Consider the following 22,407-nt stretch of genomic DNA (forward strand, 5'->3'; position numbering starts at 1 on the left):
CATACAGCTGTCAATTAATGAGTCAAATACGCAGAAGTTCTTCCAGTCTGAGCTTCCAACGACTGACCGGTAACAAGTGCGAGGAGAATCAGAGCAGAAGCTATACAGCGCATTTTAAACACAACAAAACAGATCACCCTGTCAGCACAGATTGTTGGCAATACGTCGCAAAAACAGCGAATGGTTGCAATCGGATCGCGTTCCATTACGAAACATAGCGTCGTATTTGCGAAAACGTCGGACCGTCGCGGTTAAAAAGCGTTGCTCGTCAAAACGTCTGATCATCGCATTTAAGTCAAAGGTGCATGGCTTGTTGGTAGGGAAAACCACGCATTACATCGGATGTTTAAAAAAGGGTTTGTTTGCCTCTGGAAGTAGTGATATTACTATAATATTATTTAATATAGTAATATTACTTATAATATTATAGGGTACGGTACGATTTACATAGCTATTTTATATACTGGACATTGTTAAATGTTTCTTGTTATCATCGATAATGTTTATTTGAGATCCTGTTTATATGAGAGTATTTTAAATATGAGTGCACCTGTGTGGGGATCTATTGAGAGATGTCCCACTGTGGGTGAACACTTGGCAATGTCAGATGGCTATACATGCAACTGTTCTTAAATAATTAAGTGTGTGTTGTTAGGGAGACAATTGTCTGCTTCTGCAGTTGTAGTCCATCATGTTTTCGCTGAAAGTACTCCAATGGTTTTCCGATAAGTTTTGGGTGCTTTGTTTCGATATGCAGCTTGAGTGTCGATGGTTTTATAGCCTCCTTTGAAAGTGTCGTTAATCCACAGTCCACAGGACTCCACACACGTTCTTTGGGCTTACAGCGCTGGCTTAAAGCAATGCATTCTGGTCATGACGCAATGCATCATGGTTAGATTTAAACGTGGTGCTGGCGGCCCTATACGGACCAATGGCCAGTCTCGATTTTAAATTCGCGGCCTATCAGTGGTTGAGAAACGTGGTTTTAAAAGATATTTTGTTCCCTGTTAAACCAGAATTAAAAGACAAGAAAAAAAGAAAAGTCTATTCCGTCGCATACGCTTGGTTGGAAAGGTAGGTTGAAAATAGTTTCTTTCTTAAATAGTTTTAGAATGATCTAAATGTTTTTATTTTTGATGATACAAATTAATATGTTAACAATCGTGTTTTGATTAATTATTGTTACGAACTTGTTATCGCACTTTAACATCTATGGCTATGCTAACATTAGCATGCTCGACCTTTTGTGTGATGTGTTGTATGTTACTATTAATTTGAGTTGTATTACTATGGCGTAAGATCACTCTCAAAATACATGTGCATATTGAAAATGATCACAATTGTGCTTTTCAATTTTCAATATAATACAAGATAGTAATTGTGATCACTTAAGGTTTTAGAGTATTTTTTTTACTGTCTTATTCTTAAAGATGTGCCTTCGAGAACTCGGTTACCCAAAGGGCAACTTATATCAAGTCAATGCACATGTAAGTTTAAAATAAATCTACATCTACATCTGCCTCGATGGATGGGGAGGGCATTGGATATGAATATCTTGATATGAATATACGCTGTACCAGTCCCTGTAGGGCACCTATTGGTGGAATGTTACATGGGAATGACATGTTAGAGATGTTAGTCCTGTGTTATACTGCTTGGTTTGATGGTCCGATAAATGGCATCAGCTGGCTCCAGCATGAATGCTGATGACATGGATGAAGAGATAATGAGAGCCGTTTAGTGAAGGACATCTGACATGAATCAGTGACGGCAGGTCAGGCTGTAAAACACTGGTGTGGGATTTTATGTGATACATGAGGCTTTGGCTCCGGGTTTGAAACACATGCAGGGTTTTGGGGAAGAAACACAGGTTTGGTGCTGGGGGTGTAACATGGGTACGGAGGTACAGCTTTGGGAAGGAGACTCTGATGAATGCAAGACAAATGCAGGTTGTAGAATAAGTCAACCCAAACCCTATTAGCAACCCTAACCCTACCTCTAACCCCAAAACCATCATCCTAACCATAACCCTAAGAGCAACTGCAACCCTGACTAGGGACTCTGGGAAATTTCAGAAGAGGAACATTTCCATGGGAATTATTGGGGAATTTCTATGTTCCTGTGCTTGTACGGCTGTGAAATATAAAAAAACCCAAATATGGCCATAAAAAAGAAATATATTGAGACGTTTAGATTTAACAACACTTTATTGAATGCAAATGCATTTCCCTGCTAATAATATAGACCACAAACACATGGCGTGAGGCATGAAGCAGCTTAATTTGGAGAATCTGAAGCGATGTGCTGGTCCAAGTAGCAAGTGTGCTGGACCGCCTGTTAGCGTATTGTCCCTGTAGTCGACTGCACCGCTGTAGTGTTGCCCGCGGACCTACATACAACGCAGACAGCCTGTGCACTTCCAGTTACTGGCTTTATGCTTTTATCATATCAAATTTGAGCAATACTGCTATCTATTGGTGAAACAGTGTTACTGCAGTTTGTGGAAAGATGTAAAAGCACCTGTCAAACCAGGAGGACTGAAAGCACATAAAATCCTATATTGGTTCATATTAGTGACAGGAAATGCAATGGAGGCTGCTGTTGAGTCTCATCATCATAATTAATAACAACAGAGGTTGGCACAGTGGCTCACACCTCACACCTACCTGTCACACACCTCTGGGATTTGGGTTCGAGTTTCCCCTAGGGTCCCGCGTGTGCAGTTTGCGTGTTCTCTGTGTGTTGTCTTGGGGTTTTGTCCAGCTACTCCGGTTTCCCTCCTCAGTCCAAAAACATGCTGAGGCTAATTGGAGTTACCAAATTGCCCATAGGTGTCCATGTGTGAGTGCCTGGTGTGTGACTGTGCCCTGCGATGGGTTGGTGCCCCATCCTGGGTTGTTCCCTGCCTTGTGCCCTGTGATGGGTTGGTGCCCCATCCTGGGTTGTTCCCTGCCTTGCACCCACAGCCTCTAGACTCCCCATAACCCTGAACAGGATCAGTGGTTATAGAAAATGGATGTATAATAGCAACCCTTCCATAGACGTGGTGGGAGATACACAAGATAATCAGGCCAATTTTCAGCATAAATATCCCTCTAACTTATTTTTTCTGAAAATATTCTAACATTATAGCCAGTAAGCTATATTTTGATATGACATATTATATTAGTATTAGATATTGGATAGATAGATGTTTTATTGACCCTGAAGCTAAGTGCATGTTTACACTAGCTGAATACATATATTTAGACGGTAAGAGTATGGTATTAATAAAATTAATTTAAAATTAAATAATTATTTCATAAGAAATGTCATCAATAATAAACATCAATAATACATGTGATTATTATACTAATATTTATTACATAAATGATAATCAACTAATTAAAAAGAATTCATTAATAATTTGTAAATATATATTATATAATTATTAATATAATTATATAATATAAGATTATATAATAGTCATATGCTTATATACTTATATATTAATTATTGTAATCATATAATCATAAATATTTATTAATCACTGATTTATAATTTTCATATAGTTGCGTATTATATATTAGTATTTATTTTATTATTTGATATTTAACCATTTTTTAATAACCACTGCGCCACCCCCATTAATAACATTATTATTATTATTATTATTATTATTGTGACTCAACAGCAGCCCCCATTGCGTTGTGTCACCGATATGAACCAATAAGTATCACTAACTCTAGATATCTCATAATGTAAATACTTAATACAGCATTTTACCCAACCCGATAGGCCACTTTATTTTATTGAAAATACCCAGTTTACTTATCTTGTTTACACGTATGTGTTGGGTAACATCGCTAAAAGAGAAATAACTAAAACCAACAAGAGTGAGATTTCAGTTTTTTGAGTGCATGACACGGTGATCCTGAGGGGCTTTGATTTCTCTTCAAGGGGGGGGTTGTGGTCCTTCTGGTCCCAGGTCCAGTTCTGCCTCACAGCTGTACTCTGCTCTATCATCAGCTCTGCTGGGGGTGATCAGGAGGGTGGAGGACACACTCACAGGTGCCTTTTCTCTGTCAGACTTTCCATCTTTTATGACATAGTCTCTGTCTTCATGTACTAATGTGTCCCCTTTGTACCACTTCACAGTGAGGTTCTGAACAGGAGCGATGTTCTGGATCTCACACTTCAGCTGGTACTGACTCCCCTCCACCATGGAGTCAGTGGAGTTCATAGAACTGACAGAAACATTGTCTGGGGGTTCTGTGAGGGAAAATGAGAAGCATTATTTCTCAAAAATAACTCACACATGAGACAGCTGTGCCTTATAGGAACAGAGACACACAGAGACATCCATGCCTTACAGTGAAATATTCTGCTGGGTTTTACTGATGTTTTAAGGTGATGCTCAGGTTGAATATTTCCCAGGTGTATGAGAGCTGACAGCTGCAGTAGCTCCATCAGAAGAGACATACTTACTGTACACAGTGACTGAGAGACGTTCTATACATTGAGCTTTTCCTGGACGGTTTGCATAGCACAGAGGCCCTAAGTCCCAGTTTCTCAGACTTTCCACCCTCCAAGTGAGAAACTGGACACCAGGTGTATTAGGTACGTCATCTACTGGAGCTGTCCAGCCCATCCCACCGTGATCTATGGACACTGTGCAGTTCACTGATACTGGGTCTCCATGTCTCACCACCACTCTGGGAGGATGGAGCTCAAGACAGCCATCAGCACCTGCGAACGAAAAGGGCAATAATAGCAAAACAGAAATTTCCGGAGTTAAAATGGTATATTCCTAAGCTCATGATCCAAACCCAGCTTCTGAGTCCAGCACTTCGGGGGCAGTGTATGGCTCTGCAGTGAGCCTGTGATCGGACAGCTGCCAGTTCAAATCACATCTTTAGATTAGTCCACTGGGCCCATGAGCAAAGCCTGTAACCTCCCAAAATGCTGCAGGGGCGCCTGACAAGCGGCTGAAGCACGGCCCTCTAATGTATATACACTAAATGGTCAATGCAAATGGAGAGGAAAGGCTGCCGCGCATATGCTAAGATAGCCGTAAAATAATAATACTCAGTTATACTTGTACACCCAAATAATGTATAATGTCCTAATATCCAGCAAAAGTATCGTAATATCTACTCTGAACAGGCTTGTATTGAAATATCCGGGTCTCCCTATCGGTACTAAGAGTCTTCTTCACAGAAGGAAAAAGGGAAACTAAACGGTAAAAAAATCATCAAACAAGCATTACTCTACAACGATAAATATGTAATAGGCTACCTTTGTTTTATGCACATGCTTTCCGTGTTCTCTAGTTAAATCTGATTAGTGAGCGCCAGTTTTATTGTTATTGTTTAGTCTGGGTCAAATGAAGCCAAATTAAATAGCCTATGGGGGTATTTGTCCCCAGTTCAGGAGTAGTTTTTGCATTTCTGTCCTGAGTTGTAAACACACAGTGAAAATGGCTGTCATGTGCTATGTGCATGTGTTAGATTCTAAAACTTTCTGCCCGGTAACCCTGCCCTGCAATACAGAAACTGACATTTTAAATGTATTTTTTAATCACCACACCCGTTATATTCAAGAGAAGACTGATATTTCTGGGAAACTCTCAGCCCAACAATCCTAGATGGATTAATAGCACTACAGTATATATGAACAAAATGTGTTTTGATTTTAAGGTGAACTGCCCCTTTAAGTTACAAGCGTTTAGAAATGAACAAGGCAGTTAAGTTTAAAACAGAATATATATATATTCGTGGAGATTAAGGCTACTGGTTAGCTATAAACCCCCAGGCCAACACAGACATACTTACTGGATCCAGAGTCACACAGCTGCTGCCCCACAATGAGCAAAATCAGGAGAAAACGGTCCCAGCTTAAAGCTTTCATCTTTGGAAAACTGGAAATACTGCCTTTTACTTTAATTTCCAGAGCCACTTAGGATTCCATACTCAGGAAAAGGTTATTAAGGAACGCCCAAACTCCCATCCTGGAGGCAGACATATGAGGAACAATTTTGATCGTATCACTGTGCTGTGAATAACGATGGTGAAAAAAAACTATTATATTTATGTTAATTTATTTAGCAGACACTTATCTAAAGCAACATGCAAAGTGAGACTGCTGTGTGTTCTGTCAAGGAGCCAAATGCGCATAAGTTCTTCCAGTCTGAGCTTCCGACGACTGCCATGTAACAAAAAACATAAAAACAAACAAATCAATAAGGAAACGATTCAAATCAAGACTAAGTGTAGCATTAACATTTTGTGGCCAGAGGAGACCAGCTGAGGCATCAATGAGCAGGACATTGGTGTAGGCTAGTATTGTTCCTGCAAAAGATGGGTTTTGACATATTTCTTCAATATTTAGAGGGAATCTGATGACTGGATGTAGTTTAGTAGCTCATTCTGACAGCAAGGAATTTATTTTAATTGGCAAATTGAAGTGACAGCGAGGTCACATTTCCTTTCTAGGAAGCCCAACTGTGAACAGCACTGGCTCTGAGGTACAGAAGACAAGTAGGTTGTGTCTGCAGGCGCCTCTCTTACTGCGTGGTGATTCAGTCAGATCCATGTGGTAAACTGACATGAATATAAGTCAATGTCATTCACATATTTGAAAGCGCGATGATTAAATGATAAAAACGGCGCCCACCTCCTTAAGAGTGCCTTTATGTTTATTTATAATAGAGAATAATACCCACAATAAATCTTTAAGGTGATATAGGTTCTTAAAACTTCCAAAAGAAAAAAGTTTCATAACGACAGCACATTACTGTCGTTGTGGTTACATAATATACATAAATCTCACAATCAAGCTGGCCAGCAAATACACATTAAGGTGTCAGGGGGAGCACACCAACCACACGACGGAACTCCTCAGGATCCCGGCTGGCAACCCCCCCCCCCCCCTCCCAGGCAGACTCACGGTTCAGTCCCACCCTCCGAAAGTGGCCATCCATCTGCCGCAGCCAAGTGTTACGTGGGCGTCCCCTCGGCCTAGTCCAGCTGCTTGGGTCCTCAGCAATGAGGATCCTGCGAGCCGGATCACCCTCAGGGAAACACGCCACATGGCCATAGTGCCGTAACTGACGCTCCCTCACAATGCAGGTAATGTGCCTCATTCAGGACTCCTCTAGCAACCGCTCATTTAACACAAAGTCAAACCAGCGGTAGCCAAGGATTCTCACCTGCAGTTGGATACTGGACTTTCTGTCAGGTCGCTCCCAGAGGGTCAGACTGCGTTCCCAGACCTCTACTGCTCTCAGTCTCAACAACAGCTTGCCACAGGGCTGTGTGCTCAGCCCACTCCTGTACACTCTCTACACACATGACTGTGTCCCCATTCGCCTCAACAACAAGATCATTAAGTTTGCAGACCATGCAACGGTGATCGGACTCATCTCAGGCAAGGAGAGTGAGTTGGCGTAGAGGGACGAGGTGGAGCAGCTGTCAGGGTGGTGCAGAGTCTACAACCTGCTCCTCAACACCACAAAAACAAAGGAGCTGGTGATTGATTTCAGGAAAAATAAAATGGACATCCAGCCACTCAACATCGCCGGGGCTTTGATGGAGAGGATCCCGGTGTTCAGGTTCCTGGATATTGAGTTGAAGGATGATCTGACCTGGAGTGTGAACACCAAGGAGCTGCTGAAGAAGGCGCAGCAGAGACTATTTTCTGAGAATCCTCAGAAAGGACAGTCTTCCCAAAAATCTGCCCCTTGCCTTTTACCACTGTTCCATCGAGAGCGTACGTACATACGGACTCTGCGTGTGGTACGGCAGCTGCACTTCCTCAGATATGAAAGCTCTCCACAGGGTCATCAGGGCAGCAGAGAAAACAATTGGCTGCCCTCTCCCCACCCTGGAACAGATCTACACCTCCTGATGCCAGAAAAAAAGCTATGGACATTTCACAGGATTCATCACATCCGGTCACTGTCTCTTTCAGCTTTTGCTATCAGGCAAGAGATACAGAGCCATGAAAACTAGGACAAATCGCCCGAATAACAGTTTTTATCCCAAAGCAATCATGGCTTTAAATGCAAAACATAACATTTAATTTCTTATTTTTCATCTGTGCAGTCTATATATTTAGTGCAATCTTTATAGACAATGCTGTATTCTGTGCATTTGGTAATTCAGTGCAATTTGTATATCTTTAATATTTATTACTATTTTTATGCCTCACATTGAGTCGAGTTGCATTTTCAATTTCGTTGTCCAAGTGACAATGACAATACATATTATCTTAATCTTTACCAAAGGAGTCCATTCTTCGTCTCATCTCACTGAGTAGCGTTCATGTCTCTCAGCCATACAGAAAGAAAGACTCTAAAGACTTGGACCTTCGTCCTCTTGCAAAGATATCGGGAGCGTCACACACCCCTTTCCAGCGATCTCATGACCCCCCCATGCTCTTCCAATCCGTCTGCTGACTTCACAGGAAGATTCACCCGACACATGAATGTCGACATTCTCCCCACAGACAGACACACTACTGATGGCTGTACCTAAGAGGTCATTACATGCCTGGATCTTGGTCTTTATCCAGGACACCCGCAATTCCAGACACTCAGACTCTTCGCTTAGTCTCTCGAGAGCCCTGATCAGAGCTTCCATTTTCCAGGAAAAAAACAGAGGAAATGCAACCCCAGGTTTATCAGAAGGACAGTGCAGATGGTAGACAAAGAGCCAAGGAAAACATCCAGTGCCATTCAAGATGAACTCCAAGGTCAAAGTACACCACTGTCTGATCGCACCATCCGCCACATTTTGAACAACAATGGGCTCCCTGGAAGAAGACCCAGGAGGGCTCCACTGTTGAAAGAAAAATATAAAAAAGCCAGAGTGGAATTCGCTAAAATGCATGTTGACAAGCTGCAAAGTTTCTGGGAGAATGTCCTTTGGACTGATGAGGCCAAACTAGAGCTTTTTGGCCAGACACATCAGGTCTATGTTTACAGAAGGAAAAATGAAGGTGTAAAAGAAAAGAAGACCATAACTAGTGTGAAACATGGAGGGGCTCGGTTTTTGTGGCTGCTTTGCTGCATCTGGCCCAGGGAGCCGTATCTGTGCAGGACACAATGAAGTCTCAAGACTACCAAGGCATCCTGGAGCGAAACATACTGCCCAGTGTCAGAAAGCTCCGCCTCAGTCACAGGTCATGATAATGACCCAAAACACACAGCTAAAAGCAGTCAAGAAAGGCTGGTAAAAAAACAATGGACTATTCTTAAATGGCCCTCTATGAGCCCTGATCTTAATCCTATTGGACATTTCTGGAAAGATCTGAAAACTGCAGTGTGTAGAAGGCACTTTGTCCAACAAGGGGACAAAGGAGAAAGTCTGGGAGATGCTAGAAGAGTGGGGACAATTTATACAGGAACAGTACAAGAACAGACTAAATTGGAAATAAGGAAAAGCATAATTGCTTGTTACCATTGAGAAATTTCAGTGATCCTCGATGTGGAGGAGGAGTGGGACCAGCAGATAGATGGCCTCCTGGGAGGGTAAAGGAAAGGATACACATGGTAGCGGATGGGATAATACTGGGTCCTGATGACATTCTTGGGAATGAATGGGTGGAGGACTGTGTGGTGAAGGTGGCTCCTCTGAGATCGCTGGTGAAGCAAGATCAACGGACAACATCAAGAAGGAACTGCAGAGAGCTCCTGCATCAGACCTTTCAAATTACACCAAGCCTTTCCACTCACATGTAGGAACTAGGAAGGACGGCTTTGGGAAGGCATCACTGATGCACGATTTGTGTCCTGGCAGGAAAGAACAGCCATTGTCGTGCTGCAGCATGAGGCTAGACAGCGTGGCCCAGAGGTACCTGATCTGTTCTCAGGGGGTGGTCGCTACGTATTTGGCCTTTGAGTAAGCTACTGCAATCAGAGTGAGGAACCCAGGAACACAAAGTGGCCGATCTCATTGAACGAGGCAGGTTTGTGTTGACACCAGTGAGACAGATGCCATACTTGAAATGCCTTGACACCCCCTGATGAGACTATTAAGCAATGCGCCACAGTGAACCCAGCAGAAAATATTCCTCTAGCAGATGAAGGGCAACCTCACAATTGCATGGCAGACTTGGTGGTGCACTAAGTTGCGACCTGATCTTGAATGGTCTCCCAGTGATATGGTCTTGTTTGTGGATGGCTCACGTTGGAGGGATGGAGATATGGCCTGATAGCAGGTCTTGCTGCTGTTCAGGCACAGGATGATACATTCCCCATTGTAGACAGCAGCACAAGCTTTGCTCAGATCCGCTGGGAGAACAGAAGGCCTGACGGCGGCGTGCCAGCAGGGAACGCACGAAACAGTCACAGTCTACACAGACTGCATACGCCCATGGGGTATGTCACGTATTTCGAACAGTCTATAGACAGAAAGGTTTCGCGGAAGTGATGGCTTGCTCATTCAACACCATGATCAGATTTTGCATATATATAATACCTAATTGTAACATTATTATTATTGTTGTTGTTATTTTTGTTGTTTGATGTCCTTGTAATGAGTGTTATGTGTGTAATTCTCTGCATTCCCCTACACTTTGTTTTCTCCATCCCACCTTTATTATTAATCTTATTATTATTTCTGTTCACCTTTTATTTGTTTCTGTCCCCCCCCCCCCCTTTTTTTTATAATCACGGTACTAGGACGGGTAAGTTCAGAGCGGCCACACTCTTAACTCTGTACCTTTAATTTTATGTAAAATAAAGTTGTCCTCCGAAGGGGGGGCAATGAAGGGATGAAGGGGGGGAAAAAAAAGATTTTGCATTTGCTGTATGCCGTGATGCTTTCTCAGAAGCTGGCTGTTGTTAAATGTCAAGGCCACCACAACGGAAATATCATTGTCTTAAAAGGAAATGCGACGGCTGGTGAGGTTGCCAAAAATAGCCACATAGCTCTCTCTCTCTCTCTCTCACTCACTCACTCTCTCACACACACACACACACACACACACACACACACACACACACACACACACACACACACACAGGGTGGGATGTATGTACCAGCAACATTCGCCGGGCATGGACACAATCGTAAAATGTGTGATGATTGTCAGAACGCAAAACGCAGAATATATTGCCTGGCAGAATGTTTAGCTTATTTGAAAAACCCCGAGCTCCACAAATATCGTCCAAACGGTTGGGGAGATGTCTGTCAACACATGTAGCTAAGGTTGGAATACCAGACAAGTACATAATAGATTTTTCATTGACTTATGAATGTTATAAAGGTGCTGTTTTAGACAATATGATGTGGGAAGCTTTCAAGTGATCTCTGAGGTCACCTGGCATTTGACTGCCGATGACAGGTGGATGCCGATACTGCCATACAAACGGCTGGCAGTGATGGCAGATACAGTGATGACGTTGGGAGAGAATTGTTCGTCTCATTAACGTTTCCTTTAAGAAAGCCATACGTGAAATCAGGATTTGAGTAGGCTAGAGCCAATCACAGCATCTTCGCGCGCGAGGCAGGGTCCACCCTGGGCAGGTCGTCAGTCCACCACAGAGCTGGATTTGAGTCTATCTCTCTTAGAATAACGCCTAACAATGATCTTGAATGGATTAATTACATTTATTATGATTAACAAAGGTTCATTAATTATACTGATGCTGCCTTGGTGGCTTTGGGAGAACAAGTAGGGTGTCGTGGCAAGACAGGCAGGCCTTGGATTGGATATTGGCGAAAGGTGGCATGTGAAAATGCAGAAAAGGCAAAAAAAATATATATAGGACTGTTGGCAAACCATGTTGGGAGATTGGCAGGAAATCCTTAATGAAAGTGCTTGTCATGATGGCAGTTGTGTTACTTGGAATGTTGATAACCTATTGCTGTATAGTTTCCGTGACGTGAGTGATTGTAAGCTGGACACTCACCCGTCATATTATGATGCCAGTGATTGGAGGACCATTCAGCACAAAGAGCACTGGTATGAGCCCCGATCTAGGCACCAGAGAGGATGACAGTGACAACAAAAGGCATGCTTTTGGAGACAAACCCCTACCCACCATGATTCTGAGATGGGGACACAAGGTTGTGGGGACATGAATAATGTAGTAATACATGCTTACTTAATGTTTGTTAAGTACTGATCCCATGTTCATTCATCATTAATCAATCATGACAGCTCATGTATTTCATGGGGAAACCTATATTAGTTCATGATTTGTTTTTGAGTAGTAAATGTGTTAAGTAATTTTGCCCCTGAAGTGGTCTTACCATTAACTAATTAGTTAACTGTTAACTAATATAGAGCCTGAATGGAATATGTGAACTGTCATGATTGATTAATGATGAACAAGCATGGGATAAGTATACAACATACTTAGTGTGGGAAAGAAGTTCATATTCATATTATGGCAGGTTTTGAAGATTGCCTCAACATGCTAGCCAGTGTATGGGAAAAGCATATGCTATTACAGTGGCAGTGTTTGTAGTTTGGGAATCCTCTCCATTATTTCATGGGAAACTGTGAATGGTGTCGTTTTCAGATATTGTTCTCCGTGTTGCTCAGGGATCACTGGTGGGTTGCGAGTGGAATTTCCCCAAGCATTGGCCAAGTCCAGGGTGTTCATCCTCCTTCCTCGACTGAATAGACGGATGTTGTTTTCCGGACTCTTCTGAGTCCCCAAGGGGAGAGCTATATGGTACTGTATATATCCTCATGTAACCTCATAACCTATGCAAACTTAAAGGATGTAGATGTAGAAAACAGGTACTCTCATGCAATCCATATAAACTTAGAGAATATAGCCGTAGAAAACATGTGACTAAATTTGTTTTGGTTTCAATTCCAAATTAAAAGCAGTCAAAGTTAAACTCGTCAATTTTGAGGGCCAAGGCCAGCCAGAAGCCCAACACCAGCCTGGATCTCATCTCAGGTGTCTGTGCCAAACATGATGATTGGCTGGCAGTTCTCATCTGACCTGGTTTGGTCTTGTTTTCAACATTCAGTCACAAGTCAGTAAAAATGTGAAATCTGCAGGAAGTGACTTGATGGGACCCTGACTTCGCATTCTCCTTCCAAGAAACCCAACTGTAAACAATGTTTGCAGTGAGCTACAGCAACCTTGCAGACCTTTGTTGTGGCTCAAGAAGAGAAATAGAGATGTGCGTGGTAACTGGAGGTCTTGGTGATGTCTATGTCTAACCCCCCCCCTCCCTTCTCGGATGGTTCACTCAGAACAATCCAGTAAATTGTGAAGCCCTTCAGCAGAATATAAGCCGGTATCGGGTATATTTCTGAAAGCACAATGATGGAATAACTACAAAACCAGTTCTAACCCTAAACCTTAAAAGTGCTTTTACTGTTATTCATAATATTTTATAATATGGTATAATAACCATAATACATGTCTGGTGATACAGGTTCTCAAAAACCTCCAAAAGATAAAAAAGCTTCATCACAACAGCACATTAATGTAGTCATGGTTTAATGATAGATGCCACAAACAAGCTGCCTGGTACATACACATAAAAAAGAAAAGAAAAACACAACAAAGTGAAAAAGTGCAAAGCAAAAAATATATATAATAAGTACGAGGCAGTCAGACACCAGACGCCATAGCAGAGCATTCAGCCGGGGAGTCTGTTTCCTCTGGTGAACAGCCACGGAAGCCAAACAACAGAAAACTAGCATTCTTTGTAAACAATACAAAATGGAACCAGCTTTTAGTTCAACCCAGCTACTGCAAAGCAGCAGTATGTTCTCCTATAATGCAGTAGCTGGGTATTTCAGTTGAGTGCGTTCCATGCATTTCAACACGGGTAGGTTCAGCTGGGTGGCATTTTCTACATTCACCTGGTGTTTCTCACAGACAAAATTGTGTTTAGACTTACATCTACTAACATCGCACTATACTGCAACAGTTCCCCAATATACCAATCACATTAGAGTAAATTCGCATTTTCCCAATGACCGTTATAGCAGAACACACTGTACAAATGTACTGTGTGTGCATTTTAAGGGGACTTAAAGCAGACTAAATTTTTAACTACAGAACGTCTGTTGAAAGATGCAAATTGATATAGAAGGTGATTAAAAACAAACAAACACAGAAACAAACATGAATCATCTCAGCAACTCACTTGTCTGTAATCAAAAGGCATAATGCTTCAATTATTACCCTGGCAAAAGTAATTTCTGACTGTGACCTGTACTTCTGTGCAAAACAGCTGGCAGGATAGGGAGGGCATTGGATATGGATATCTTATGAATATGATAAATAGCTTCTTTGAGGTAATGGCCTTTGCACTGTATCCATAGACGCACCCTCTACATCTGCAATCCTTGTGCTTTATTCTATTGTGTATTATTGTATCTATCATTGTGTTTTGGAGCTACTGGTGCCTCAGTTTCCTTAGGGATTAATGATCCATCCATCTATTTAATCATCTTGTCTGCATGTCAAAGGCACCTATTGGTCACGTGACCAATAGGTCACATGGGGATGACATGTGGGAGATGTTACTCCTGCGTGATACTGCATAGTTTGATGGACCCACAAACAGCATCAGCTGACTCCAGCATAAATGCCGATGACATGGATGAGGAGACCATGAGAGCCGTTTAGTGAAGGACATCTGACAGGAATCAGTGACGGCAGGTCAGGCTGTAAAACACTGGTGTGGGATTTTATGTGATACATGAGGCTTTGGCTCCGGGTTTGAAACACAGGTTTGGTGCTGGGGGTGTAACATGGGTACGGAGGTACAGCTTTGGGAAGGAGACTCTGATGAAGGCAAGACAAATGCAGGATGTGGAACATGGGGATTGTGGTCACGCGTCTCTAAAATGGAGCCTCATTCTTCAGGTTGACCAACCAAGAAGCAGAACAAGGTGTGAGTATGAACTGAGGTGGATCACAAACTTCATCAGAACCAGCAAACAAAATACTGATTGATTAATTAAAATCATAGATATTCTATTAAAACAGGAGTAAAATCCACTGCGATTCCTCAAACAACACAGAAATATTTAGGAAAACTTATTTTCTTAAAGCCTGAGTACCATTATTAGCCCGCTGGGCCATTGAAATGAGTGGATCACTGGAATTTGGAAGTCGGTCAGCTTCCTTCCTCTTCTGATTCCATTGTTTATAGACGCAGATTGAAACTAAAAGAAGGACTGCAATAACAACTCCAATAGAAGTCCAGAATGTTCTTCTTGGAGGAGCTGTGGAAGGAGATCAGGATTATAGGTATGTTCAGTAGCAGCACATTCTCACAGCCTCTTTGCATGACAAAACAAGCAGGAAGTAGATGTAATAATTCATAATAATCCTCAGCCATGAAAATTCCAGAGCTCACAGACCTCCCTGCAGACTGGTTCTGTATAAACTTACTAAAGCTAAGGGCATCATAATAACTATCAAAGCCAAAATGTTTGTTGGCGTGATTCTTAATTTATTTCCATTTTAAAAGCTTTTCTTCAATGGCAGGTGACAGCACATGCCAAGTCATCCAGCACAGACCATAGTTTAAATGTCAAGAGCTGATTGTGACCTGAGTCCCTGGTGCAGAAGGACAAAAGGGCTAGAGGTGAGTCTGAGAGGAGAAATATCATTTCATACCTCAGAATGAAAAGCTGAGAAATAAGAGCATAAGTGAGACTTAAAATATAAAAGATAAACATCCGGAAGAGAAAAACTGGGTCACAGTGAAGATATATAATATAACACATATAATATGTCATCTATAGCGAGCAGCTGGGCCCCACACAGCAACACGATAGACGCATGTCTCTGGATTCAGGGAGGAAACTGGATTCACATGCGAACTTCAAAGATGTGAAACCAAAAGGTGAAAAAACATCAACATGACATTAATGCAAACTACTGTCTGTAAAAAAATGAAAATAGAGAGAGTTCACAGGTGAAGATAGAAAAGTTATAACATTTGGATAAACATCTGGTTTTTCTCCTTATGAAAAACCTGGACGTCCTGTTAGGTGAGCAGACCCACAGGAGATGGGGACTGGGACGTGCACAGGGTTTGTTGTTTCACTTTCTAATGGTTACACATTATGGTGCTACTGATGTTTTTAACAGCAGAGTTTGCCCCTTAACACCAGTGTAATATTGAGCTATTGATACATTATTAATTACAAAGACCTATGATTTTGGATCAGTATCTTTGGATTTAAAAATACAGGTAATAAACTAAAGCTAATGGTAAGGCATGTAGTGATGTGCTACAGAGCAGACAGGCAGTACTCACAGTGCACAGTGATCCTGAGGGGCTCTGATTTCACTGCAAGGGGGGGTTGTGGTCCTTCTGGTCCCAGGTCCAGTTCTGCCCAACAGCTGTACTCTGCTCCATCATCAGCTCTGTTGGGGGTGATCAGGAGGATGGAGGACACACTCATAGGTGCCTTTTCTCTATCAGACTTTCCATCTTCTATGACATAGTCTCTGTCTTCATGTACTAATGTGTCCCCTTTGTACCACTTCACAGTGAGGTTCTGAACAGGAGCGATGTTCTGGATCTCACATTTCAGCTGGTACTGACTCCCCTCCACCATGGGGTCAGTAGAGTTCACAGAACTGACAGAAACATTGTCTGGGGGTTCTGTGAGGGAAAATGAGAAGCATTATTTCTCAATAATAACTCACACATGAGACAGCTGTGCCTTATAGGAACAGAGACACATAGAGACATCCATGCCTTACAGTGAAATATTCTGCTGGGTTTTACTGATGTTTTAAGGTGATGCTCAGGTTGAATATTTCCCAGGTGTATGAGAGCTGACAGCTGCAGTAGCTCCATCGGAAGAGACACACTTACTGTACACAGTGACTGAGAGATCTTTTTTACATTCTAGTTTTCCTTTAAGAATGACATGGCAGGAAAAGTTTGCATTGTAATCTGTTATCTTCACTTGCAAAGTGATACAATTGTTGCCATGTGTATCCTCCCTGCACCTCAATGTAATTATGGATATGGCGCAGTTCACTCCATGTGTCACTGCCTCTCTGGAAGCATGGAGCTTAGCAGCACAGTTGTTATATTCCCAGTACATCCAAATATGATCTATGGACGTGGTGCAGTTCACTGATACTGGGTCACCATCTTTCACCACCACTCTGGGAGGATGGAGCTTAATACAATGCTCATCATCAGCAACTGCAAAAGCAAACAGTGAAAGTAAAAAAACGAAATCAGCCACATCACTCTCCTTCAGTATTTTAGGGCACATTCCTCATGGTTATGGTTAAAGGCAGAAACGGAAGGTATTTAAAATTACTACCACTACCAAAAAAGAAATATCTTTTAAAAGTATCTTCACTATTTCAACATTATCTCCAGAGAGTTGAAAGCTGCTTTGGATGAGAGTTCATGTGCAGATGAGGAACAGCACACCAAGACCTACATACACAAAAACATATACATTCACGTGTAGAATTAAGAGATGAGTGGTCATTGTTGACACACCACAACAAAATGTGTCCTTTGCGTTTAACCCATATGTGACAGCTAATTCAGCACCCAGGGAACAGAACCTTGCTTAGGACACCTCTGTGGTGATTTGCTGGTCGGGGATTCAAACCAGCAATCTTTCAATTACAAGTGCCCTTCCCTACCCATTAAGCCAGCACTGCCCATATGCCTATACACATACACAAAAACATATACATACACATATACATACAAACATTGCATCATCGATAATGGTAACAATATGGTTTGTGTTATTGAGTTTATTTAGGCATACATTTGTTGTTTGCATACTTCTCTTGTTATGCAGTAAAAGTTTATTTCTTTTATATTCTTAGTAAAGGGAGACTGTTATGCAAATGCCTGCAGACTGTCAGTTAGCAGCACATAACAGCAACACTAAGAAGCAGCTGAGCAGTGCAATGTTTCTCATACTCATGCACTCCCTGGTCTTCCATGACGGTTCACCAACGGCATATTAAAAGTTGAAACTCACCGACTTGGAGGACCAAGACCAGCCAGGAGACCAGCACCAGGCTGGATGTCATCTCAGGATGGTGACTGGCTGGTGGTTCTGTTCTGACCCGGGTTGGGCTTGTTTTCTAGATCAAGTAAAAATGATCTTATTCTCAGCACAGCAGCAGATGTAAGAAACGGAAACGAACTTCCACAGGCATGAAGAAAACCACTGTGACCAAGACTGCAGGATGTGACGCAGTAAGTCAACCTTGAGCTAGGTGGCACATATCTGTTTTTTTCCTCTTTTTCTATTTTCTTTCTTTTATATCTTTTTTCAGTATAACTTTATAATCCTTATTTATTATATATTTATTATATTAATATCACTGCAAATTATTCTCTGACTGTATACCTTTTATGTGATAAATAAAAATCCTCCTTGTATCCTTGGAGAGTGATGGTAACATCTCACTTACCTTCCAGGAAAACCCAAATGTTATCAGTGAGGTACAGAAGTCATAAGGGTTTTGTCCGCAGGCCTTTGTTGTGGCTTATAGCACATGAGGGATTAATTTCAGTGTCGGGGGTGAATGGAGCCCTTCATGATGCTGGCTGCCTTTCTCAGGCAGCGTGTGGTGGTAATGTCCTGAAGTGAAGGCAGATGTGCCCCGGTGATGGCTTGGGTGGTCTTCACTGCCTTCTGCAGTGCTCTGAAGTGCCAAGCTGAGCAGTTCCTACACCGTGATACATTTTGCCAAGTAAAGATGGATTCTGTAATGCTTCTTTAGAAGAAGGTGGGGACTGCTGGCATCATCTGGACCTTGCCCATGAGTCTGAGGATATAAAGACTCCGGTGTGCCATGCCCTGCTCACTCTGTCCATCTCATCCTCCTGTCTTCCCATTCCCCTATTGGCTCGACAGAATGACCGGTCTCCTATTGGCTGTCTTCACATTCCTCCAGTGATCTATCTGTGGACGTTTTCTCTCACTCCTGCATCTAAATACCCTACTGCTCCAACCCAGAATATGTTGGCGTCAGTGCGCTTTGCCCTTCTTGATTTACTTCGGGACCTCTGAAGATCCCATCATACAGGCATTTCCTGAGGCTGTTGCCTTGCTTCTCTATGCAGGGCAGGAGTTGGTGACTGTCTCCCCGACTTCAGATCCCCAGGAGGTGGAAAGGATCCTGGAGAAACTGATACAGGTACAACACCTCCGGAGGGGAGCAGTTCAACCTTGCTGTCTTCATATGGGAAAATACGAAGCAGAGGAGGTGGGCTAAACCTTAAGGCAGGCCGAATTTTGGTATCCCGAAAATGGAGACACTGGCACACCATCTGTGGCAGTCGTTCCTGTCCTTGTCTCTGTTCCTCACTCTGTCAGTACTCTCACCCTGTATGGTCCTTGTTATCCTCTTGTTCCTGTCTAGAAATGTCTTCATTGCTGCCAGTTCCACAGTTGTTTTGTCTCTCTCCTGTTCTGCAATCCCCTCGGCCTCTTCAGTCCTCACCTGCCCTACTTGCACCTCGGCACCCTCCAACTCCGCCAGCCCTCTGAGGCCTTCATGTCCTGGGGAGATCCCTCCCCTCTAAAGGATGTTTTGTTTTCCTATTGGTCCCTTCCTCTGTTCCCTGTTTTGTCCTTGTGGTCCTTCTACCTTCTGCCCTGGTGTTGTCCCATTGTCTGTCCAGCCCGCTCTCCTTGCAATCCCTAATTTTGCCCCTGTTCACTTCCCAGTTCCAGTAGTATCCTGCCTATTCTGTCTTGTCCAGAGATTTGTCCTGCACCTGGTTCCCCTGCTATCCTTGGTCCTATTTTGGTCTGTTTGTGCCCTTGATGATGTCTGGTACCTGGTCCTGAGTCTCAGGTAGAACCCTGTTCTGACCTCAGTGTTGGTCTTTTGTTGGGTCCCTGGGTTCCGCCTTTGCGGTACTGTCATGCCCTGCTCAGTCCATCCCCCTGATACTCCTGTCTTACCCCTGGCATGGCTCTCAACAAGCCACGCCTGGTGCTCGTTTGTCTTACCTCCTGTTCCTGTCCTCATGTTAACCATTCACAGCTGCCTCTTGTTTGCCCCTTTGTTAGTTGGTATTTAAGTGCCTCCCAGTCTGGTAATTCTCAGTCCGGTCATTGTTGGTTGTTTGCAGCCCTGATCTTGTTCCTGTCCCTTTAATAAATTCCCCTGTGGGGGCTTCTCACAAGAAGCTGCATTTTGGATCATCCCTTCCCCTTTTAGCGTGAGACAGTGCACCTTCTTGACTGCTGTAGCTGAATGTTATATAAATGGAAAATTGTCTGGGGTGACTTCTGAAAAATTGACGACTAGTTCCTTGGTCTTGGTGAAGTTAAAAAGTGTGTTTTTATTCATTATTAACAAATCATTTACATTTGGTTTGATGGTAGAACCAACATGTTATATTAGGTTATTAATGTATCTTTAGCTTGATAGTGACGTGGTTTATTGATTGTTATATATACGAAATACATTCCCGAATGTTTTAAAAAGCTGTGTTTTTATTAATTATTGAAAAAATCATTTCATTTTATTTGATAGTACAACCAATATTTCATTATGGTTCAACCAACATGTTTTATTAACAAAAACAAGTGCACGTTCTATAGTTTTTCATGTAGTTTCAGAATATGGCCTCCAATTTGCCACCACACGTCTGGTTTTGTCACAATTTACAATTAAAGTTACATAACATAAATTACAGTACCCAACATCAAATTTGGTGAGTAATATCAAATGACATTTTTCAAACACCCTTAATAAACAAACATTTTTAGTATGTTTAGTTTTGCTCCAGCACGTCTGGTTTTTCTGTGATTTCGACTTTCTTTCATATTTCATATTTTTTTCCAACTTTTTTTCATATACAATGCATTGTATATCTAATAATGTCATTTTGATACCAGTCATATAAAATCACCAGTAACCTGTCATTGTACAAACTAGTCAGCAGGGTTTACAGGCAGCTTGCAGTTGTGTAAACTTACAGGTATGCTGCTGCAGGTCCACTGATGCCGACCTTCGTATGCAGAACCTTCCACCTTCTGGTACTGTCAGTCATATTATTAATATACATTAAAAATCTAAGAAAACATGTTGGTTGGACTACCAACAATGTAAACAATTTCTTAATAATTAATTAAAAACACTTTTTGAAAAACATTTTATTGATGTGAACTTGCGGGGTACCTTGAAACTGCACATGATCACGATTGTATCATCGGCCAAACAGTTGAGCGATACGTCACAGGCAGAAGGAATTCGGATGGCGGAAGACATTTGGCATGGCTGGTGTATCAGATGAAAAGCCATCTTTCACAACTGAGGCTCCACTTTGACTTAAACACCAGGTTCACCGCTTTCACTCTTTGCGGTAACAGACTTGCACTAACATGTAAATATACTGTGATGCTCAGTGAGAAAATGGCACTGACAACCTAGAATAGTATAACACAGTAAATTAAACTTTATTGATAATACACTCTCCCCTTGTCAGTTACACAATGGACACTCACTGCCTGCTGCCCAGCCGTCCCACCACCCAGTGCTGTGCACAAACCCCCTCGCCACAAATAACCATTCTCATGTGCCGCATTGCTACGAACAGCAGAAAACAAAACAAAAAACATACAACAGGGTAAGAAAATAAGTGTCAAACACAAGCAACTAACAACATCAATTGCTCACATCTGGAATACCTCTCAAGTCAGCGTGCTTTGCCAACAGTCAGGTTCACAGGTTGCACCCTGCATCATACTTGCACTTACATGTAAATATACCTTAAAATAAATGATTTGCACAATTTAATCTGGAGCTTATAAACATTTGTGTCATATGATACAATATTTGAAGTGGCTTGTTCCTCCAACACTGAAGCCCTGTATGTACAGTGTGGGAACAACATGTAAAACCAGCCCAGACCCCCAGTTCAGCCACACTGGTAAACAGGAAGTTCTGCTACTGCGACGAGAGAAAATCAGGGTGGTTTGCAAAAAATATGAAACCAAAGTAGATGATAAATTCTGTGCAAAACGGTTGGCAGGATGAGGAGGGCATTGGATATTAATATCTTTGCTGCTGCATGCCAGTCCCTCAGGGGCACCCATTGGTCACCTGACCTCAGGCTGAGTGTCACATGGCGATCACATGTGGGAGATGTTACTCTTGTGGTTTGTTCTTCCCGCCAAATCAGAAGTCAGACGCCAGTTGTGTAAATGTTCGGATTCAGTCATTATTGCAACAACAAGATTACAGCCAAGTTACGTTGCTTAGCTACAGGGTTGATGATATGTTTGATCTTCAACATAGTAATAAGCTGCAGAGCTAATTAAGGGCTTAAATAAAATAGCCAAGAGAAACTTTGAGGCTAACATTAGGTGCAGATATGTACTTCATTGATTACATTGTGATGATTACATTGTGATTATACAGTATACAGTTTTTTGGCATGCATTTTGATAATATACTAATAATTGCAT

The 22,407-nt window shown here is 42.2% G+C and overlaps 2 protein-coding genes and 1 long non-coding RNA gene across 5 annotated transcripts in view; 1 reads left to right on the plus strand and 2 right to left on the minus strand.

Moving 5' to 3' along the window:
* Positions 1-7,894, minus strand: part of LOC111849264 (cell adhesion molecule 3-like) — a 40,982-nt gene extending 33,088 nt beyond the window's left edge. Inside the window, exons 1-3 of one of the 2 annotated variants that reach the window (XM_072704669.1) lie at positions 7,190-7,894; positions 5,814-6,183; positions 4,468-4,728 (exon numbers count right to left, since the gene is read on the minus strand). In XM_072704669.1, coding sequence (XP_072560770.1) covers positions 4,468-4,728; positions 5,814-5,889 — 337 coding nt within the window. In that variant the 5' untranslated portion in view covers positions 5,890-6,183; positions 7,190-7,894. Of the gene's footprint in view, positions 1-4,467; positions 4,729-5,813; positions 6,832-7,189 lie in introns of those variants that run through there. The other variant, XM_072704670.1, reaches the window with a different exon arrangement.
* Positions 368-16,092, plus strand: LOC111849271 (uncharacterized). Of its 2 annotated transcripts, none has more exons than XR_002839488.2 (3): positions 368-1,074; positions 15,123-15,220; positions 15,461-15,597. It is a non-coding gene; the product is annotated as an uncharacterized lncRNA (long non-coding RNA). The 2 variants fall into 2 exon arrangements; XR_011984676.1 differs by lacking the exon at positions 368-1,074 and adding an exon at positions 15,970-16,092 and having other exon boundaries at positions 15,461-15,821.
* LOC140581592 (intercellular adhesion molecule 2-like) lies at positions 13,469-18,560 on the minus strand. The gene is made up of 4 exons (XM_072704678.1): positions 17,953-18,560; positions 16,806-17,144; positions 16,239-16,589; positions 13,469-15,195 (listed from the first exon to the last, which is right to left on the minus strand). The coding sequence occupies exons 1-4, from the start codon at positions 18,002-18,004 to the stop codon at positions 15,008-15,010; spliced, it is 930 nt and encodes a 309-aa protein (XP_072560779.1). The 5' UTR covers positions 18,005-18,560; the 3' UTR covers positions 13,469-15,007.
* Between the last annotated feature and the right edge of the window lie 3,847 nt (positions 18,561-22,407).

The sequence above is a fragment of the Paramormyrops kingsleyae genome, chromosome 22 (genome assembly GCF_048594095.1).
Source record: "Paramormyrops kingsleyae isolate MSU_618 chromosome 22, PKINGS_0.4, whole genome shotgun sequence".
NCBI lineage: Eukaryota > Metazoa > Chordata > Actinopteri > Osteoglossiformes > Mormyridae > Paramormyrops > Paramormyrops kingsleyae.